This window comes from Canis lupus, chromosome 16 (genome assembly GCF_048164855.1).
Source record: "Canis lupus baileyi chromosome 16, mCanLup2.hap1, whole genome shotgun sequence".
NCBI lineage: Eukaryota > Metazoa > Chordata > Mammalia > Carnivora > Canidae > Canis > Canis lupus.
Window position 1 is genome coordinate 31,077,912 of NC_132853.1, and position 23,275 is coordinate 31,101,186.

General features: G+C 39.2%; 1 protein-coding gene and 1 long non-coding RNA gene across 6 annotated transcripts in view; one reads left to right on the forward strand and one right to left on the reverse strand.

Moving 5' to 3' along the window:
* The window catches only part of TOM1L1 (target of myb1 like 1 membrane trafficking protein), a 49,477-nt gene that overhangs the window by 13,509 nt on the left and 12,693 nt on the right, over positions 1-23,275 (reverse strand). For 4 of the 5 annotated variants that reach the window (XM_072779975.1, XM_072779974.1, XM_072779976.1 and 1 more), the window contains 7 exons: positions 22,764-22,889; positions 21,247-21,351; positions 19,776-19,892; positions 8,187-8,320; positions 2,828-2,888; positions 2,323-2,440; positions 1,372-1,468 (listed from right to left, as the gene is read on the reverse strand). In XM_072779975.1, coding sequence (XP_072636076.1) covers positions 1,372-1,468; positions 2,323-2,440; positions 2,828-2,888; positions 8,187-8,320; positions 19,776-19,892; positions 21,247-21,351; positions 22,764-22,889 — 758 coding nt within the window. The remainder of the gene's footprint in view (positions 1-1,371; positions 1,469-2,322; positions 2,441-2,827; positions 2,889-8,186; positions 8,321-19,775; positions 19,893-21,246; positions 21,352-22,763; positions 22,890-23,275) is intronic. The other variant, XM_072779977.1, reaches the window with a different exon arrangement.
* LOC140606493 (uncharacterized) lies at positions 3,818-5,257 on the forward strand. The gene is made up of 2 exons (XR_012008818.1): positions 3,818-4,160; positions 5,078-5,257. It is a non-coding gene; the product is annotated as an uncharacterized lncRNA (long non-coding RNA).

Sequence of the window (23,275 nt, forward strand, 5' to 3'; positions counted from 1 at the left end):
AACAGGAAGCATGGAGTAGGGTTAGATCAAGTCCTATCCTTGTATATCTTTTTATATCCTTTTGATACCTGAATCAAGGAAATGCATCATCTATTACCTAAAATATATACATTTAAAAAGGGAAGAAAACAGCCTCTTATGTACAGAAAATCCAACCTCTGGTTTATTTTTTTTTTGTTTTTGTTTTTCTGTATCTACTCTATCCTGCTTCTTCTTGACCTTAAGGGAATCGTGCCTTTTTTAGTTTCCTCTGCAAACTTTTGTTTCTTTACACAAAGAGGCAAATGTTTATATTATTTCCTACCTCCTCGTGCAAACGTCAGATAGTATCCACACATGACTTTGCACATATTTTCACTTCATAATATCCTGGTGACTGTCCCTCAAAGAGAGTCTACTTTTGTGCCCTAGCTGTATGGTAATACATTGGGTAGATATTTAGGCCACAACTGATGCATGTTTGAGTCATTTCCAGTTACTAGCTGTGCCCAAATGTTGTCAAGAATAATCTTGTAAACATCTCATCTTGCAGAAACGAGTATGAATTCCTAGAAATGAGATGGTGAGTTCAAAAGTAAATGCATTTATAATTGTGATTGATATTGCCACTTGCCCCTCATAAGAACTGCATAATTTTGTGATAGGATCTGTCTTTCCATAGCCAATAAAGCATGTTAACAAAGATTCAGACTCTTACCAATCTGCAAGGTTAAAAACAGAAAGTCTTTGTAGTTTAATTTATATTGCTGTAAGTATTAATAAGGTTGAGCATCATTGCATCTGTTTGTGGGCCATTTGTAAATCTCTTTTTAGTGAACTATCAGTTCATTTGACCTGGTAACTTCATAGCTGTATAAACTAATCTTAGCCTTTTCTCCTGTAAAATGGGAATAATGATGACAGCATAGGTCCAAGAGCTTCTGCAAGATTAAATGGAATAAACAAACATAGCTTAGCAAAGTGGCTGGTACATGGCAAGTGCCCCATAACTGGTGTGGCCATTATTTGTTTTAACTCCCTTGTCATTTGAATTTCCCTTATTCTTCCCCCATCTCCTGTTACCACTGAAAAATAACAGAAACAGTTTATGGAAGGCTTATCACCTACTGAGTACTGTATTAAGAGGTACATACAGCACCTCAAAGCATCTTTGCAAGAATCCTAGAAAGTATTCTCAGAAGAAAAATGAAGGCTCACATTCATGAAGTTTCTCATCCAAGGTCATGCAGCTGGTTGAACGCAGAGCTGAGATTCTAACTTGGGACTGCCCGACTCTTAAGTCTCTACTTTTCCTCTTCTGTTATGCTTTCTTATATATGAGGAATCAGAATGAGATGGTATTATCTTTGGAGTATTACTGGACATACTTACAGGGGTGTTTCTGTATTTTCCAAGGCTAGCAAATCCACCTGTGGATGAAGACTAGGTTTCAAGTTGTTTGTTCTAACAGGACCTGGAGAGCTGAAATCTAGAACACAAAACGGACTTGTTTGGCTTTAAAACATTGTCATTCAGTTGTTCTGTTTGATTTTCCACAATAAAAACAAAAACAAAACATATTTCTGCCACCATAAAATCATTCACTCTAACAGAAATTAAAGGACAGTTAATGGTAACTGGAAAGAGAAATGCTGCCACAAAGAGAGGATACTGTGAAGTTAATAAATGTTATTATATTGGGTTTTCTAAAAATCCCAAACTGAGCTAGAATGGAAGGGATTTTGTGTCTTGTTGAGTACAAAAGTAAAAAACTAGGGCATAAATGGAGCTCTACCCTCTCCTCCCCAAGATCTCAACCTCCTATAATCCTACGTGAGACACTCCAAAGTAGGAAAGTCTCAAAGTTTGGGTAGCTAAAAGGTTGAAAAGGGGATTTTGAAGACTTCTACCTCAAAAGCCTGTGTTTTTTTCCTCTGCACATTTCACCACCATATAGCTCAGTCCTCCTAATTCCTGACTTTCTCTATTGCATCAAATACTCCCTTACTTAATGCTGTAGCATAGCAGAGAAATCCAAAGGTCATATAGTGTGTGACTCAGAGTAGTTTTAAGTTTGGTCATGAAGTTGAACTATCTCTATAAAAGCAGGCCAGGTGAATTCAACGAATTCCAGGGACTTAATCCTCCCCACCCCTGCCAATACATCCCGTTACTGAGTTTGACCCAACCATTTGCCAAGAAATAGCTATATCTCTTAATACAGTTCTCTGATATTTAAACTGACTTCAATCCTTCTCAGGTTGCATTTAATCATGAAACCAAGCAGAACTGTTCCACATCAAGCTCTTCTGCTGGTCTGAAAAGGCTCATGTGCTTATTTACTTAAGTCTGAAAGCTGAGCATTCATGGTGGTGAGTTCTCCCAGACTAGCCCTGGGCATTGGTGGACTGGGCCTTAGGTCTAAAAGATCACAGGATGGGGCAGAAGGTTCACTGGAAGTCTGAAAACAAAGCAAACAAAAACACAATTCAGAAAAAATGTGTTAGGTAATTTATCATCGCTTTCTCCCTAGAGACTTTTTTTTTTTTTTTTTAAAGGAAAATCCTATTTGGATGTATCTCAAAGGAGAACACTTTATTCAATAGGCAACACTCATACGAATCCCATCTCACCATCTACACGAGTAGCTGATTAGACAATCTTCTTATGACCTCTTATTAGTAATTTAATAACATCAAGGTTACGGCAAATACTCTACACCACCAAAACCACCCCAAATTATTAACAAAATCTCCTGTTTTAAGACTTTAGGGTAAGCATTATTCCCTACTGTACAATTTGTAAAATGTTCAATTGTTTTTTTTTTAAAGCATTTCTCTTCACTTACATTGGCATCTTCCCTCTGGTTCCTATTTTGCTCCAAAATTCTTTGTTGGTTCCGAGTGAATCTGTTTTGAGAGTTAGCAAAATATAAGTATTTAAAAGAAAACAGATATGAGGGGCATATGGGTGGCTCAGTTGGTTAAGGCTCTGCTTTTGGCTCAGGTCATGATCCCAGGGTCCTGGGATTGAGTTCCACATTGGGCTTCCTGCTCAGTGGGGAGTCTGCTTCTCTCTCTTCCTCTGCCCCTCCCTCTCTGCTCATGCTCTCTCTCAAATAAATAAATATTAGAAAATAAGAAAACAGATATGAAAATGCCACGATCCTTAATAAATTATTTACATTCTAATATCCAGGAACAAAGACAAAGACAATCAGCCTTGTCCCCATCAACTCCCAATAAAGTACTTTAATAACTTTTTTCAAAAAAAAATTTTTTTTTTTCCCAGTTTATAGGGGTAGTAATGTCTTTAGAGGAAACTGAGAAAAGGAATACATAATAAGGGCAGCCCTGGTGGCTTAGTGGTTTAGCACCACCTTTAGCCCAGGGCATGATCCTGGAGACCCAGGATCGAGTCCCATGTTGGGCTCCCTGCATGGAGCCTGCTTCCCCCTCTGCCTGTGTCTCTGCCTCTCTCTCTCTCTGTGTCTCTCATGAATAAATAAAATATTTTTTAAAAAAGGAATACGTAATAAAAACTAGTAATGGGGTGCCTGGGTGACTCAGTTGGTTGAGCGTCTGACTCTTGATTTCAGCTTGGGTCATGATTTCAGGGTCATGAGATCAAGCCCCACATCAGGCTCCAAGTTGGATGCAGAGTCTGCTTGAAGTTCTCTCTCTCTCTCTCTCCTCCGCCCTTCCCCCCACTCATGCACTTGCTCTCTCAAATAAATGAAATCTTAAAAAAAAAAAAAAAAAAACCCGCAAACTAGTAGCAGTTCCATCATCTAGAAATGGTCCCTGTTAACATCATGATGTATTTCCTTTTGGTATCTTTTTCTGTAAATTAATCTATTTTTAAAATTGTTGCAATTATACTTCACACAGTTCTGTATCCTAATTCAAGTATGTTGTGAGCATTTTTCCAGTTACTCAGAAATGCAATTTTTAGTGGGTGCCTATTTTACCTTATAAACGTAGCACACATTTAACAACCTTTTTTTTTTTTTTTTTCCAGATTTTACTTATCCATTTGAGAGAGCAAGCAAGTGTGAGGGTAGCGAGCTAGCAAGCATGAGGAAGGGGAGAGGCAAAGAGAGAAGAACAGACTCCCTGCTGAGTGTGGAGCCCAATGTGGGACTCGATCCCAAGACCCTGAGATCATGACCTGAGCCAAAGGTAGACACTTAACCAACTGAACCACCCAGGAGCCCCCACATTTAACTACTCTTAATCTCAAATATTTAAATTGTTTCCAACCCTGCCGTTATAAGTAATGTTCCATAAAAATTCAAATACATTTAACATATTTTCACTCTTTATCTTCATTTTTATAAGATAGCTGATATCTACTAAAAATACTGACCTTTTACAATTTAAGTTTTGCATTGCTTATACACTGGGAATAAAAGAGGAGCAGATAGATAAACAATAGGTCTGAGAGAATAATGAAGTTGAAGGCAGTAGTCCAAGGATAGAGTGTCAGCTTTATTATCACATAACTATAGGATCATGGATATAATTTATGATCCTCAGTTCTATATCTGCTAAAAGAGAATAGCAGCATTTGAAGCATTTCCTCAGAAAGTTATTCTCAGAGGCGACCCCTAGAAAGATAATACAGGTGGATGAATGTGGAAATGCTTTGCAAACTAGGAGTTGCTTTAGAAACATACAGTATTTTGACACATCGGCTCCATGAACCTCAACATTTAAAAAAGCTTAGACTAAATTAGAACATGCACTTAGGTTTAAGGATTTTTCCCTTTCCAAACACATGCTTTCTTCTACCTCCTTATGGCATTGGCTTTTTGTACATTAGTTATGTGCTAAGTATGGACAACCCTCACAGATCAAGCCTTGAGTAACAAACTTCTGTTTCCTTATTTGCACAACTCTTCCCTAGATGTAATGAGCAGAAACTCTGGGGGATGTTGGCATAGGGTAAATGCATTTTCTATGTGGATGGGTGTGAATCTTTGGGGAACAGACTGGGATGAACAGAATGAAGCTCCTTCCCTTCCAAGATATCTATATCCTAGTCATTAGATCAGTGAATAAGTTATGAGCTATGGTTTTTTATTTTCTTTTTTCAGGTTCCCAATTATAGATCTTTGGGTGCATTTATGTACAACTGTTTTATACAATTGTACAATTGGATGGCAAATGGAAGGTTGCCTTAACAGAGTATACAGCCCAGCAATATAACCATAAAGGTCCTTAAATGTGAAGAGGGAGACAGAAGAAGCAGCAAGAATGATCTAATATAAGAAAAACTAAACTGGATGATGTTGGCTTTGAAGATGGTAGAAAGGGATCATGAGCCACGGACAGTGGGCAGCCTCTAGAAGCTGCAAAAGTTAAGCAAATGGATTTTCCTCAAGAGCCTTTAAAAAGGAACATACCCAGGACCCTGGGTGGCTCAGCAGTTTAGTGCCTGCCTTTGCCTCAGGATATGATCCTGGAGTCCGGAATCCAGTCCCACATCACACTCCCTGCATGGAGCCTGCTTCTCTCTCTGCCTATGTCTCTGCCTCTCTTTCTTTCTCTGTGTCTCTCATGAATAAATAAAATCTTAAAAAAAAAAAAAAAAGGACATACCCCTATTGACACCTCGATGTTAGCCCAGTGAGAGCCATTTCAGACTCTTACAGGTCTGTAGGATAGTAATTTTATGCTGTTTTAAACCACTAAATTTGTGATAATTTGTTACAGCAGCTATAGGAAACTAATACACCAAGACTACCAGCTTTTCTAGACACAAAACATTTGTCTGAATCTTAAGTGTTTCTGTCCCACAAATGACTGCAGTTGTTTCTGGCACACATGGTTCAAAGCAGAATCAGAATGAGCCATTCATGGGATCCCTGGGTGGCGCAGCGGCTGGGCGCCTGCCTTTGGCCCAGGGCGCGATCCTGGAGACCCGGGATCGAATCCCACATCGGACTCCTGGTGCATGGAGCCTGCTTCTCCCTCTGCCTATGTCTCTGCCCCCTTCTCTCTCTCTCTCTCTCTCTCTCTCTCTCTCTCTCTCTGTGACTATCATAAAATAAATAAATTAATTAAAAAAAAAAAAAAAAGAATGAGCCATTCACAGAAGTAACCCAATCTCCTGATATCTAGATCCAAAAAACACACATCCCCCTTCAGAAGAAGCTTTTAGGGCAGCCCGGGTTGCTCAGCAGTTTAGCGCCGCCTTCAGCCCAGGGCCTGATCCTGGAGACCCTGGATGGAGTCCCACGTCAGGCTCCCTACAGGGAGCCTGCTTCTCCCTCTGCCTGTGTCTCTGCCTCTCTGTGTCTCTCATGAATAAGTAAATAAAATCTTAAAAAAAAAAAAAAAAGCTTTTAGTCCGTGGTCATAATGGTTTGTAATAGAATTTCCCAAGACGAAAACCAGAAGGCAGCACTCTGCTGACAGCCATGTAGTTTTTCTGAGCTATTTTTCCACTTACTAAGATTTATGCCACAGAAAATAAGAGGCAAGAATTTGAGTTTGTTCAGTGCTCAGACAATACCAGTCGCTGAGCTCACTTGCTCAGTCAACACACGGTCATCTCTTCATATGAATAGTTGCAGTCTCTGATAGGCAGTATGTAAAAGATGGAGGTTTTATTTCACTGATTCTCTTGGTTCACTCATGATGAACAGAAAAAAACTCTAGTCAATAAGTTAAAAGGCTCAGCGTGATGTTAATGAGGAGGAGGAAGAAATTAAGAGACAGGAACAAACCTAAGTCTTACAATTGCTTACTTTAGCAATTTTCTTGGAAATCATCAAGATTTGAATTTTTTTTTTTTTTAAGTCCAGCCCTATTCTATTTCCCATAGGAACCACTAAGCAGGGTCCACACATGGGAAAACTGCCTCACCTAAATTATCAACACCACTCCTACTGAGAAATGAGGACCTAGAAAAAGTATGGGGAGCTCAGATGCTCTAGAATTACTGTAACAGGAAGTCCCAGGATAGTTTTGGAAAGAGACCATGAGATTTGCCTGGAGCTATGGGTTTTTCTTTTTTCAGGTTCCTAATAATAGATCTCTGGGTGCATTTATGTACAACTTTTTTTTTTAAAAGCACTGAAATAAGTTGTTTGAGATAGGTGACATTAACTGTTAACTCAGATTCATTTGCTTTAACTTATTAGGAAAAGTTCAAACTTACAGGAAAGTAAAGAGAACAGCATAATGAACATCCCATTCATCAGCTAAATTTAGTAATGGTGCATTTTTTTGCCATATTTATATATTTTTTGCTAAAATATTTAAAATTATAGACTTTATGATATTTCACCCTTAGATATTTTAGAAGGGATTCTCCAAAAATAAAGACATTTTGGGCACCTGTGTGGCTCAGTCAGTTAAGTGACTGCCTTTGGCTCAGGTCATGATTCCGGGGTCCTAGGATTGAGCCCCACATCGGGCTCCCTAATCAGTGAGGAGTCTGCTTCTCCCTCTCCCTCTTCCCTGGCTTGTGCACTCACTCACTCTCTCAAATGAATCAGCAGAATCTTAAAAAACAATAACATTATCAAAAGGACTTAAAACATAGGGTTACGTAAATACTTGTGAATAAAATTGAGAGAAACAAAAGTGTATGTCCTTTACATGATCATAGCTACAAAAAATGTTGGAAAAACACTAAAATGTTAGTGACAAATGATAAATATTTAAAATCTTGCCTTCTTACTTTTCTGAATAGAAATTTAAAAAGAAATATTCATATACAAAATGTCCTCACTACTGCTCTCGTTTTGTATAGACTACTTTCGTCATATAAAATATCCTCCTCTCCCCTCTGTACTGTTTTATGTCCTTGTCCATCTCAAACTTAGGACAAACCTCACTTTTACTAAGATGCTTTGTTTATACTGTTCATCTATTTGAGTCTCCACTGAGTTGTGCAGACATGATCAAGTGAATAAGATCCAGGCCCTGCTATGGTCAGATGTTTACACTGCCTGAGAATGCCCAAGAATGCTACTGGCACTGCTCAGATGTGCTCTCATTTGTGCAAGCCATATCACAAGCTCCCAGAAGGCCAGGACCACATTCCCGATCTTGGAAGGAAGGCAGGCTTGTCTTCAAGCTGTTCCTGATCCTAACTGAATGTTTACCCAGTAGGCACTCTCATAAGAATGCCAAGCCACGGGGGAGGGGGGAACCAGACTTGGAGGAGGTTGAGGAGGGTACACATCAGCTCACCTCTCACATCCAAGGAGGGCGTTATTCAAATCCTCATTCACTTGAATCAGCTCCATGGTTACGTCTTCATTCTCCACCACTATGAGCAGGTCCATGATCCTCTCCTGCATCTCTCGACTTGTCTTATAAAGTTTCTGTCAAAGAAAGGAGAAAAATTTCTTTTTCCATGCTAGAGAAGTTCTATAAAGAAACTGGCCAATCTGTAAATGCTGGTTGATCACTTCCATCATGAGTTACTTATGGGAGATTACCAAAGTATTTATGTACAGCTTATCCTTATCAGAAGGTAATGAGTTACACATGATTATATTTTCCTCTAAAAAACCAAAACAGTATTATAAGGATACTATGGTACACTGCACAGAACAAATGACTAGAAATTATAACTGGTATATGAGGTACTGCTCACAAGTTGCAGAATATAGAAATCACTTGTTTTCTAAATCTCAGGTTCCACATTTGATAAATGGAAGTTATACTAGTTGCCACATCTACCTCAAGGGATGACATAAAAAGCAAATGAGATATGTATAATGAGGAACTCTATGACTATAAAGCACCACATAAAACACAAAATGCTCACTGTCACTATTAGTGGTAGAAGAAAGTAGTAGTTAAAATACATTTATAGTGGCATAATTTTCCTATTACATTTTACTTAAATAAAGTTTACAATTACAACATCACATTCCAAGGTAAACGGAAACAAAATAAAAAAAAAAAAAGTCAGGGATGCTATCCTTGTTTGGACTACCTAGAGTCACTGCAGTAAGCCCGGACTGTACTCCTCAAACTAACTTTTCCTCATGAGCATCAGGAGTACCTACAGCCGACCCACTCATTCAGAATCTCCAGGGCTGAGGATCTGGGAATCTACTTTTTTTGTTTTTTCAAGTAAGCATCTGAGGTGTTTCTTATGTACATGGGCAATTTGAAAACTGCTGCCTTACACTTATATCCTTATAGGCAAGCCTGAGGAGCATAAAATTAATATTCATGTTTCTTTAAATTCACCTCAGCTAGAATTTGTAAATGTAATAATACATTAAGTACACTCTCAAAACGAGAGTGACAGAACTTCCTATATCATCATACTATTCCATTATCTGACTCGTTTCTCCTCAAGAAAGACAGACCCACTGAAAAACTTAGAGCTGGCTAAACCATTTAGAATCTCAAACCATCTATTACAAGAGCCCTGACAGGAAATCTCCAAATAAATTAATCAAACCATTAATAACTGGCATTTGGACTCAGAGGTAAAAGCCACTACCCTCTATAGAATTCTAACAAAAATATTTAGAAGATAAAAGGAAATAAAAAGGAAAAAAGCCATATGGACAGATAAAGGATAGATTCTGGGTTTTGTAACCACAATCTGCAGCCAGAAAAACTGTCCTATTTGCTAATGATGTGGCCACTATCAGCAGGGGTTGGTTAACTTTTTCTTAAAAGCTCAGAGAGTATTAAATATACTCTTGGACCATATGTTCTCTGTCAGAGAAAAAGAACTACCCAACTCTGCCATTATAACATGAGAGCAACCATGGATAACATGCAAATAAGTAGGTGCGGCCATATCCTAATAAAACAAAGACAGGTGGTAAGCTAAATTTGGCTTACATATGGCCTCCTGGAATACAAAGAGAACAGACTTTATTTTTTTAAATGATTTTATTTATTTATTCATGAGAGATACAGAGAGAAAGGCAGAGACACAGGCAGAGGGAGAAGCAGGCTCCCTGTGGGGAGCCCGATGCAGAACTCAATCCCAAAAATCTGGGATAATGCCCTGAGCCTAAGGCAAATGCTTAACCACTGAGCCACCCAGGCAACCCAAGAGAACAGATTTTAGACTCAGTAGACCAAAGGCCTCTCCCATATGCATTCCTGATATGGGATTTAGTTAAATTTTAGATTCAGTTTTGTTTTTTACATATCTAAAAAACAAGGATAATGACTATCTTGCAGGTTGTTATAAAAATAGGAAATGGTAAAGCTGAAACCCCATAGTGTCTGGCATACAGCAGGTAGTCAATAAATGTATAAACTGCATAAGGAAGTATCAATGGAAATTTAACAGCTAATATAATCATGTAATACACCTTTACTCAGGACCCAATATTATACTGAGGAAAGAACAAAGAACATGTTTAATATAATCCCCATGATGAATGAGAACTTTTCCATTAGTGAATGTAATGAAATTATTCTCCTTCTTATTCACTAGCAGCCTTGCTAGAGCAATGTCAAGATCAAGGAAATACAATGGCTGTTAGATGCCCATGACAAAAATGTAGAAATTAATTTGAAATGAAATTTGCAGCCAACATCAATAGCCCTCGGTCACAAGACGACCCTCCCTTTGCCCTCTCTAAAGACAGATGGAATGGAAACATGAAAGGAACACCATATTTCTCAGCAGGTTTGCAGAGCAGAATCTGTAAAACCTCTTCAAAAGCCAGCCCACTCTGATCTTTGCAATTGATGTTCGTCTCAGAGGAGGGCCACGCCACCTGGAAAGAGCCTAGATCAAGCACCATGAACCAAGAGGATGGGTCAGAAGTTCCCCACGGCAGGCACCTGCAGGGCTGTGGATGTGGGGAGCCAGAAGGAGACAGTCAAAACACAGAGTAACAGCTGCTGGTGCATATGTCCATCACAGAGCCCCTGGAACTGCCCCCTGAAATATCATATCAAAGCAAAGGTAGACTTCTCAGTTCAAGGGAATTTAACAATCAATTCAAAAGTCTTTGGAGCAAAACAAAAAGAGCTCATTAAGAGTCTCTTCTGACATCCAGATGGTTCCTAGTCCCCCACAGAGGACTCAAGAATTAAGGAAGGAGATCCTTTTGCACTTTCAACTCCAACCATAACCAGCCCACGTTCAGCAACATAGTGCAACTTAATAAAAAGAAAAATCGGAGTGCCTGAACATCTCCTCTGAAAAAGTGAAAATGGGGGAAAAATGGGTTTCTTGCAAGCCGTCTTTGGAAATAATATCTGTAGGGTGATACTCCTATTATCAGCCCATAACATATTTCCTCCCTCTCAATCCTCCTCACTCAGACTACAGGAGCCCTTAGAAAATGTCTCTATCTGCAAAAAAATAAAATAAAATAAAAAACTACCCCTCACCCTAAAACCAAACAGTTCTGTGTCACCTGCTTGTAGTCCTTTTCCTTACACAAGAGGTCAGCTGAGTGAATAGCAAATTAATTTAGTAGAATCCTCCTTTTTCCTAACCAAATATTTTCAAGATTTCCCCAAAAGTCTTTGTCTTCAGTAACTCCTTAGCTCTTTTGCCCTAAATCATTAATTCCTCAACAAAGAGCATCGATCTATTCAATTCAGCAGGTACTTAGTGAACTCATTCAGTGTCAAAGCATGTACCATAAACATGCATAAACTGTATGGGTTTAGAAGCATATGACTTGGTTACTGCCTTCAGGTTGCTTCCAACCTGGCTAGAATAGTATAGGTGGCTATAGGTTAGCCACCCATCCTAGAAAGTTGATTCTGGGCTCAAAATGAGAAGTTGGTAAATGGATAGAATATAGGTTTAGGAGAACAAGGCTCTCCCCCCAGCTCCATGACTTGCCACTGTGTGGGCAGATCATCCCCTTTCTGTAAAGGAAGGGAGATGATCTCAGAGACACTCAAAGTTCCTTCTACAAGTTTCTAAATGGTAAAGACAGTAAGAGTGTCCAATGAAGAATTTTTTTTTTTTTACAATTTTATTTATCTATTCATGAGAAACACAGGCAGAGACACAGGCAGAGATAGAAGCAGGCTCCCTGCAGGGAGCCTGATGCAGGACTTGATCCCAGGACCGCAGGATCATGACTTGAGCCAAAGGCAGATGCTCAACCACTGAGCCACCCAGGCATCCCCACTGAAGGACATTTTATTGTTTTTTTTTTTCCTCCCAACTGGTAACAAATTATCCTTATGAGATGAAATTTTAAATTCACCTAATTATAAACTTATCTACTAAGCAAGACTAAGGCTTTCTCCAGTTGTACTCTTAAATCAGAACTTGTTTTCTTCTACAGAAGACTAAAACATTCTCTTTTTTTCATTGCCCTACTAGGGCTAGGCAAAAACAAGAGGAGACTGAAATGAGAGGTACAGGGAAGTCAGATATTCAAGGTTAAGAGTAAAGTAGCTCTAAGCCAAGTGTAAAATGCTAAGAAAGCAAAGGCAAGACTCATGCTATATTTCATCTCTGTGACTGGAGCAGACACTTTTGATTCATCACAACACTGAGATGAAATGAAATCCAGTTTCCACCCCAATGAAGGTCAAAGGCCATGAGAATATGGCAGCAGGGGAAGGTGCCCACTATACAATAGTTTTACTGCCTGGAAGTCTAACAAAGAGCAGGAGCTTCAGGATATAACTGTGTAGACTGGCCTGGAAGAAGAGAAAAGGGAATTCAAATATACCAGATTTCAGATGGAAGAACACAGACAGGGAACAGGCTCAAAAAACAAAACAAAAAACAACTCTCCCAAAACAGAACAGTTGGTAGCAGGTAAATACCCACAGACAAAACAGGAAGAGATTCCAAATACAGAGGCCTGTTTTAACATTAACAAATTGCATAAGACTGTGACCACTGGTATACTGTATAAGAAAAGCCAATGAATTTTTTTTTTTTTTTTAGAGTTTTCTTATGTGTTGAATGCCTTTTACCCTCCAAATTCACCACCCACACTCTCTGCTCTGGGGCATGGCCTGCAGGGAACATATCACCAGGTCCCTTGCCCTCTCACTTGTGATTGAGTTCACAAGCAGCATGCACTGGCAGGAAATGGAAGGAAGGAAAGAGAGGGAGATCTGGCTATATTTTTCCCCCTCTAATCCTTCCACCAAAAGCACCTCTACTCTCAAGGCTGCTTTTCTCCATCATTCTTTCTTTTGGGTTCTGGCAAAACTTCCCTCTTGCCTATTTATGCCTATGGATATGAGTTAGTAGCACAGGATAGTGAGCTAGCACCTGTGGTCTCCCTAAATCCTGCAATATCTTGCTGAATAAATAGTACCTTGATTAAACTCTCCTCTTATCCAAACTGAGTATGCCACATGTTTCACTAACATACCCTACAAAGGCATGAAATTACATACTTAGGATCATTAAAATAGCATGATACCAACAAAGGGCAGAATAAACAGATCAAACAAACAGAACAGCCTCCAGAAAGATGCCCTTGTATTAGAATATAAAATACAATGAAGGAGTGTTTAAAAGTAATGGAGTTAGTATGAATTGTTAGTAAATGCTATTTGGACAACTTGCTATCTAATTGAGAAAAAAGAAATGAAGACACGGTCTCTCACAGCAAGGCTAAGTATTTTATTTTTTTTTTAAGATTTTGTTTGAGTATGAGAGAGTAAGCATGAGTGGAGGTGGGTGGGGATAGGGGCAAAGGGGAAGCAGACTCCTTGCTAAGCAGGGATCCCCAACGTGGGGGGCTCAATCCCAGGACTCTGGGATTGTGACCTGAGCCAAAGGCAGATGCTTAACCAAATGAGACACCCAGGTGCCCCAAAGTTTTTTATTTTAAACCACACAAAACTTAGGGGAAAAAACATTAATTTATCAAAGATATTTTTACTGAGTAAGTCCATTATGGCAGGCATTGCTCTAGAAGCCAGAACCTGAGCAATAGGGGAGATAATCTTTGTGGAGTTTCCATTCTATTAAGCAAAGGCAGCTGAATAAATATTCAAGACAAGCTTTGAAGCCTAGGTAGAAGATGAAATGGTGAAGGGGCAGGAGACAAAAGCCCAGAGTCTAAAGCCTGGAAAGTCAGGAAAGGCTTCTCAGAGGAGGTAAGACTAAGTTGAGAGTGAGGAAAAAAAGCTGGCTGTTAGGGAAACATGATGGTCAAGCATGAAATACTCCCCAGCAAGAACAAACCTGGTGTGTCCAAGGACCAGGAGGGTGGCCAGTGTACATGGACCAATAAGAAGAGCTGCATGTATTGTGGAAGGAGAAGGGGGCAGGAGCTGATCAGGGAGGGCTTTGTAGCCAGAATAAGGAGGTTGGGTTTTTTTGTTTTTTTTTTTCCAAGTGTGATGGGAAGCCACTGGAGGGTTCCAAGGAAGGATGACATGAGGTAGTTTACCTTTTAAAAAGCTATATATAGATGTGGGACGTGACCTGAGCCAAAGGTAGACACTTAACCAACTGAGCCACCCAGGAACACCGGGTAATTCTTTACCATGTAAATTTTATCTCAATTTTTAGAAAAAGCATGCTGTACAGTTTTTGGTTTCCAGCAGTTTCCAGCTCAAGATCCTAAAAACTTTCCTGAAGACAAAATACCTAAAAAAAAAAAAAATGCTGGACACGATATAATACTATTTTAACATATATGCCTCAGCTTTCAAGAAAGAATGAGGGGGCGCCTGGGTGACTCAATCACATTCCAAGTCCATGGGTACAAGAGCTCCTGTAGCAAGCACTTTGGAACCCTTTTGGACCTCATCCTATGTATCTCTTCCCTGACTGTTTATCTGTATCCTTTGTAACAGCCTCTATAATAAAGCAGCACATATATATGTTTCCCTGAGTTCTGTGAGGCATTCTAGCAAACAGTCCAACCCAAGGAGGGGGTTGTAAGAATCCCAAGTTTACAGCTTATTGGTCCAAAGTATAGAATACCCAGATCTGCAACAAGCATCTGAATGAAGTGGGGATGGTCTTGTGGGACTGAGCCCTGACCCTGTGGGGTCTGTGCTAACTCTGGGTAGTTAGTGTTAGAGCTGTTTAATGTGTGTGCGTGGTGGAACCTCACCCACTTGGTGTCAGAAATGTTATGAGAAGAGAAATAGTTTTCTGAGTAATTGAGAGTACACGAAAAAATTCCAATTCTTGTCAAAAGCATATAAGAATAGCACTCCTCATGAGATCCCTATGTGTTACTAATGAAAAACAAAAAGAAAAATAAAGTTACACAATCAAAGGCCTCCGTAAAACTGATCAGGTGCCAGAACCCATTCAACTCCAATGGGCCATGAGTGGTATTCTAATGTTGATTTATACCCCAAGTCTCCTTGTTATTCAAGGCAACACACAGCCCTAAACTCTGGCATCGAAACAGCGTATTAGCATTATCCTTGCAAAATGCAACCAAACATCTGCACCCAAAGACTGACACAAAAAGGCATTTCAGTGTACTCCAGGACAGCACACACAAAGCTGGATTCACATATTCGAATGGGATGCTTCACTGTATGTTTTTAATGAGGGACTGCTTGCCACAAATGGATGAAGAGGGGAGAAAAATCATAAATCATGTTGCTTTAGAAGCTCTGAAAGGCCTGGGAAGACCATGTGGCATTAGAAATACTGCTGTGGCCATTTCTGAAAAATACTATCTGTCCCATATTCTTGCTTTGATATTTAATTTTTAAATTTAGTTAACATGCTTGTTATACATCCTGAGTCACAAAATTTATTTTCTGTAAAAGCCTTCAATTGTGGATTTTTAAAAAAGGATTACTAACTACATAGGAACTACATTTAATGATTAATTTTCCTTTTAACCTAATAGGATATATTATCTTTGTTGGTTAAGTATCCTCTTAGCTCTTTAAGTTATATGTATAGAAATGAAGTCCAATGATAGTAAGTGATTTGTCCAAGGCCAAGAACCCCAAGAATCCTTAGCAAAATCATGTAATTTTCCTATGTAAAATATTCTAAAAATAATGTACTTGCAGCCACTGATCCAAAATATTGATTTGTTTCTCAAAGCATATTAGGCTCATCAGCCCAATCTGTCAGATGTTAACATGTTCAGCAAATGGGGATTCTTTGGTCAAATACATTTGTAAATGTTGGGTTAAACAAAGAGTCTTAGGCATCTTTAGTACATTAAGAAGCTTTATGAATCTCTGAGAGGAGAAATGTAATAGGCAGACTTGCAAACTTATTTGATCACAGAGATCATTTCTCTCTTAGAATGTAGTACAATGTAGTGTAAGTGGTAAAGGTTGTCTTCAACCATTTCTTAGAATCACTTCTTTAGCACTTATCTCAATGTCACCAGATGCATCTTTCTAAAATTGTATCTGGTTATATTGCCCTTCATCTTCTATCCCTTTATGGTTCCCTTCTGCCATCAGAGTGAAAGCCCACTCTAGCATGGTATATAAGGTCCTCAATAACCTGTATAGACCAGATCTTACCACTCCTCACCTGGAGCTTTATGTTCTCAAGCTGTGGTTTTAAATGCTCTTTTTATCCCTGTGTCCCTGAGAGGTACCACAGACTCAAATCCAGTAATAGTGGGTGGGGAGTGGTACAGAGTTCCTTAAGAGGTATATCTGATTCCTTAGTGATCTCTGGAAGTAGGCTTGCAGATATAGCTTGAGAAACTTTTTTAACAACGTTTTTAAAATTTTAAAAACATTGAGTTCATGGGTGGCACAAAAATAAACCAAAGCCTACATGTGGCCCACTGGCCACAGTTTGCCAACTTCTGGGTTAGGGGAAAGCATAATGCAGGACATCCAAGGCTGCCCATAAGCAGTAATGCTGCAGAACATGGATGGAAAATGAAGGATGCTCCATGCCTAGAGACTACAGAGGCTAGAACAAGATGGCACAAGGGGCAGCCAACAGACACCTAAGAGGTACAGCAGTGAAACAACCAAGCAGAACAAGCAGGCCCACACCTCTCCATTTGAGAACTGAGATGGGAGTATCTCTTACCAGGTGGGAGCAATGCTTGGGGCAGAGACAAGGTATTATTTCAGTTACTGGAACATCAAGAGCTAAGGGGATACTTAACCAGCAAAGGTAATATTAATATATCCTATTAGGAGGTTAAAAGGAAAATTAATCATTAAATGTAGTTTTTTTTTTAAGTTTTTTTTTTTTTAATTTTTATTTATGATAGTCATGCAGAGAGAGAGAGAGAGAAAGAGAGAGAGAGAGAGAGGCAGAGACACAGGCAGAGGGAGAAGCAGGCTCCATGCACCGGGAGCCCAACGTGGGATTTGATCCCGGGTCTCGAGGATCGCGCCCTGGGCCAAAGGCAGGCACCAAACCGCTGTGCCACCCAGGGATCCCTTAAATGTAGTTCCTATGTAGTAATCCTTTTTTAAAAAATCCACAATTAAAGGCTTTTACAGATAATAAATTTTGTGACTCACGATGTGTAACAAGCATGTTAACTAAAATTTAAAAATTAAATATCAAAGCAAGAATATGGGACAGATAGTATTTTTCAGACATGGCCACAGGAATTAGCATGCAGGAAAAGTAGGAAGTGTATAACTCAGAAGATCAGCTACCCATATATCCCATCCAGCATCATCCCCTACCAATCTTGCACACTCTAAAAATGGTACCAAGCATATGCTGCTGTGATTGCATCTTATCCTCAGCACCCAGGTGAGCTGGGTCACAGAGAATGCCAACTGCTGCCAGGGAACTTCACACAAAAACGAGCTCACAATCACCAATCTAGCAGATACCTGAGGAATATGACTGAAAGAAATGATGAAGAATGTGCATTCAAGGAACAAGAATCCAAAGAGCAAAGGGAAAAAGCAACCAAAAAATAATTACTATCCTTAGAAAAATAGAAGAGGAAAGCATATCTATGAAGAAAAAGTTACAAAAATCCAGACTGATTAAGAAAACAAGTTTTTAAAGATTTATTTGAGATAGAAAGAAGGAGAGGAGCAATAGAGGGAGAGAATCTCAAGCAGAACGTCTGCTGAATGCAGAGCTCCATGCAGGGCTGGATCTCATGACCCCAAGATCATGACCTGAACCGAAATCAAGAGTTGGATGCTTAACAGACTTGTGACACCCAGACATCCCAAGAAAATATAATTTTTGAAATAAAATGTTCATTAGAAGGGCTGAAGAGACAAACTGATGTGCAAGTTTCAGAGAAGTACACAGAATGGAGAAACTTGCCTAGAATTACAACATGAAAGAATTAAGAGATGAAAAGTACAAGAAAAAATGTTGAGAGATTAGAAAAATACAACTGGAAGTTTCATCATCTAAGAGAAGTTGCATATGAAGAGATCACATGGTAGAAAAGAAATACCTAAAGAGCTGAGAATTTCCCAGAATTAAGATACACAGATATTGATAGGGCAAAAAGGCTTATCAAATACTACACAGGATAAAGGAAACGCATATATGCACATACATCCCCCTACACACAGTATAGTGGAATTTCAGAAATAGTAAGGTAAACAGAACTCATACATACAAAAAGAAAAAAAAAACGCTATAAAAGACTCAAGAATCAAACTCCTACTTCTCATCACCACCACTGGGTACAAAAGAACAATGGAGCAGTATCTTGGATGGACTTAAGAATTTTGCAGTGAGAATTCTGTGTCTAATCAAACTTAATAGCAGCAGCAAAAAAAGACATTTTTGGACATGAAAACACCCAAAGTTTACCACTAGTGATAATTAATGACACAGCAAGATATTCAAGGAGTAATGCTGAAAGAGAAATTTTTACTATTTCTCAAATAAGCAATGATCAAGAAAGACATTATCTACTAACAGTCTACGAAGTTAAAGGAAAGATAACAGCAACGTGAGCAGCCGGGAGTGGGAGGCAGAGAAAAGTAAAAATAGGGTAAGATTCTATAACTTGTTGGAAGAAAAAGACTTAGAAACTGATTCCTCCCCTCCCCACCACTTTCTAAAGTTAATGTGTTAAAGTTTGTGTTAAAATTTAAAATTGAGAACTATTAGAGGGAAGAGTATATGGATGCACAGACACAGGGAAACGTCTGGGAAGGCCATGGTTTCAGTAATAACGAACCATTTGTGGTTTTCCTCACATGCTCATACAAGTCCAAATGCACCATTCATGTCTTCCTCCAACAGCAGGAGCACTGCCTTCATCTAAATCTCTCCAAAACCCTCACCATTCTCCCTGCCCTCACCCCGGATCCCAAATGTATGATAAATTTCTATTGCAGCACCTACAATACTTTATTTTTTTTTAAGATTTTATTTATTTATTTATGATAGTCACACAGAGGCGGGGGGGCAGAGACACAGGCAGAGGGAGAAGCAGGCTCCATGCACCAGGAGCCCGACGTGGGATTCGATCCCGGGTCTCCAGGATGGCGCCCTGGGCCAAAGGCAGGCGCCAAACCGCTGCGCCACCCAGGGATCCCTACAATACTTTATTTAAACTGGTTGTTGACAAAACAATCTTGCTCACTAGACAGAAATTCCTTGGGGACTAGAATAGCCTCCTCAGTTCTATATCCTTTACCACCACTGTTGTTACTCAGTCCATTTATTGAGCAAATGGATATAGAAGCAACCTGTACATATTTAAAACAGTAACAGAGATTGTATACGACTAAGGCTATAAATGATTTAATGTTGTTAAATTATTCATTGTAAGAGAGTAAGAACCATGCTTAAGTAACTATTACATTCATGATAAAGTCATCCTTGCATCTCCTTGTTAAGTTTAGAAATCACTGAAGATGAACTAGATGATATTATTCTTAGAGTCTTGAGATAGAAGACACCTTAAAAGACTGTGGCTGACTGTCCATGAAATCATACTATACCTGCAGAAGCTCTATGTCTTCGCGGTTTTCAGACCCAGGAATATTCTCCATCAATATTGCAGACATCACTCTCACATTCATTTTCACCATATCCAATTCACTGTGCAACTTTCCAATCTGCGGAAAGCAACACAATCAAAAGTATGTGATGAAGAATGGTTACCTTGTTTTCTGCTACCAAGAGGACATTTGCTAGTAGAGAAAAGGCTTTTGTGAAATTTAATGTTTTCAAATTTATATAAATATCTAATTTTTTAATAAATGTAAAATCTGTTACCCTTCTAAAAGGACTTGAGATCTCATGTAAATCTAGAAATGTGCTCTAAGAAAAAGTGAAGGGGAAAAATATTAGAACCAATATGGGAAAGGGGGAAGGTGACTATAATGGCATCTGGACAAAAGGGCAAATGTTAGTGGCAAAATCAATGGGGAAAAAAATGAGCATTTTCTAGTTCCCATGGAGTTAGAAAAGGAAAAAAAATCAAGAGAAAAACACTTTTTTTCTTCTTGCATTCAATTTTATTTTAGTTATTTTTATTTTTTTTAAGATTTTATTTATTTATTCATGAGAGACAGAGAGATATAGGGGTAGAGACACAGGCAGAGGGAGAAGCAGGCTCCATGCAGGGAGCCCAATGTAGGACTCGATCCCAGGACTCCAGGATCATGCCCTGAGCCAAAGGCAGGCGCTAAACTGCTGAGCCACCCATGGATCCCCAACTGCATTCAATGTTAAGAGGAATCGATCACATGGATTTTCATAAAATTTTATAGTATTTTATAGAATACTGAATATAATAATCCAGTCTTAAATGACAGTTCCCTCATAGCAGAACATAAATAAGTGTCAATAATAACCGATTATCTGGATCTCTGATACACATATAGACAAAAAAAAAAAAAAAAGTAATTCAGTTGGCACAATTAATGCTAAGTAACAGGCTTCCACTTACTGAACTCTCTGAAAGAGATATGGACGGTCTTATCAGGAACAACAGGAATCAGCTGGTTGACACAAGATCCATTCCACAGCTCAGCCTCCACAAAGACAAAGCCACTAACCAAGCACAATGGTTGAGAGTTTGGGCTTTAGAATCAGATAGAGTCCAGAGAATTCCTTCTACTTAAACATGACCATGATACGTCACATATTATCACTAAGCTTCAGTTCTCTCCTCTGTAAAGTGATGGTAATAAGGTGCCTCCACCTCCTAATGTTAAGCAGCAGCAGCAAACTGCAGGGACACCTGGATGGCTCAGTGGGTTAAGCATCTGATTCTTGGTTTTGGCTCAGGTTGTGATCTCAAGATTGTAAGATTGAGTCCCACTTTGGGCTTGGAGCTCAGCACCAAGTCTGATTGGGATGCTCCCTCTCCCTCTGCCCCTCCCCCTGCATGCATGCTCACTTGTGCTCACTCTCTCTGAAATAAATAAAAATAAACTGTATATAAAGTGCTGTCATTGTTGTTACCTGTTCTGGAACCAATGTAAGAGTAGAGCTCTTGGGAACAATTACAGAAGAAAGAGCTGGTGCGGTAGGAACAGACGTTGATGGGCTCGAGGAGATCTCAGTGGTCTATCAATGTGAAACATGGAAGTATTACTACTGGAATTAACACAGCCACCCCAAGCCCAGTTTGTCCATTCAAATGACTTAATCGCTTCTCCCAACCAAAAGTCCTGGGTAGAGGGTGTTAGCCCAGAGTCAATTGTCAAGGGTACAACCTGCCCAGCATTTTGAGAAGAGTGCTAATAGTGTGCCCATAATAGAGTAGGTATTCAATAAAAGGTGGCTATTATAGTTATTAACTAAATTACAATAAAATGCTCTTAGTTTACACCAAGGATCTACAAGATAAACTGCCATGTGAGATTATTGCTGCCCTCTCTTTGAGTTTTTAAAAAGAAATGCTAAGTCAATTCATGTCAAGTCTTTTAAAGCCACAACTGGCAAAACGCCTTCTTCTCCGCTAATGAGTGCTTCCCAAAGTCAATGCCTCATTTCCAACCCTGAGTAGAGAACCTGAAGCAGGTTCAGGCCAGTGTTTTGACATTAGGTCCAGAGAAGTCACCTAGAAACCTTGTAAAAATGAGGAGTTTAATTTATTCAACAGAGGAATATGCCTAACAAGCTCCCATATTATATATTCCCCAAATCACATATTGAGTTATAAGGTCCTACACCACTACTATATTATGCCTTGAAAGAAAGAATAAAAGGGGCATGGTGAGCAGACTCATAGCAGGTAAAGGTTGGGGCAGGTAGCTAGTGTTCAGGGAACAGACTGCACAGATAGAAGAGTTAGCCTCTGGACAAAGCCTCCTCAAAGGTCAGACTTCTGGTATACACCTGAACTGCTTTTCCATCAAGGCAGGACTCACCAATCTACAGAAGAATGACTGCTTTCACATTACAGAAATTACTGAAAGTTAAGAGCTGAATTATAATCAGTACTCAAAGCATTACAAGTTCAAAACCTTATATGCAAAAACCATTATTGTTTAATACAAGACTTCCCATGGTAGAGACTCTTGCCTGTCTAGCACGAGTTCTTTCCTTTGAGAATTGTCCCCTCCTCTGTCTAAATGATTTCCATCTGGAGCCACCATATTTTTATAGGACCTCAGTTAATTTGTTCAGAAATAGAAAACTGACCCAGGTTGGTCCCTTTTCAAAGGTTTTTGAGCTTGGAATCTGAAAAAGTTAAAGCTCTAACATGAAAATTTAAGAGAAATGTTATCTACTATGTGGGAAAAGATAGCCCGCAATGAGAGACAAGTCATAGGACATTTGAGTGGTTGGCTCTCTGTTGTTCCAAAGATCCAGCTAACACCAACCTTCTTGATTATTCTAGGAGATATTGCAATGGTCTTCTCATAAATTCAACTTTTTGGATGGAGTGTGGATGGAGGCAGGGTTGTTCTTTTCAAGGAGAGAAGAATCTCATAACATACTAATTCTCTATTAGCCCAAGGAAGGCATCCTACCTCTTGTCTTGCTGTTTCAGCCTCTGCCTCTGAGGTAGGAAACTGAACACCTTTCTTAAGGAGGTCAAGGTACACTTCCTTCACTTCGCTTACATCCACACCTCCTGGGAAACCTTGTGACCAAGTCTGAATTCAAGAGATGGTTCCAGAGTTAAAGCAGCAGCAAAATCAAAACACAATTTTGAAGCTGATAACAGAACATGAGACACTGACAATTACGTGTCTTACTCAGAAAGAGAAAGCTGGTTGTGAATGCCATGAATAAAAACATATGTTTTTCAGAGAGTAGAACAATAATATATTTTTAATCATCAAATTCCCATCCTGGCATTTTAAAGAAAGCCTGGCATAGGTACTTATTGTTTTTTTTTTTTGCTGTAATGAATCCAGAATTAATAGATTTCTGAAATAGCATAGTAGTTCCTCTATCAAATAACTTTGAAAGTAGTCTGTTGTCTAACCTGGAACAGTTTCCATATCTGCCAAATAAATGTACACGTTATTTTTTCTGA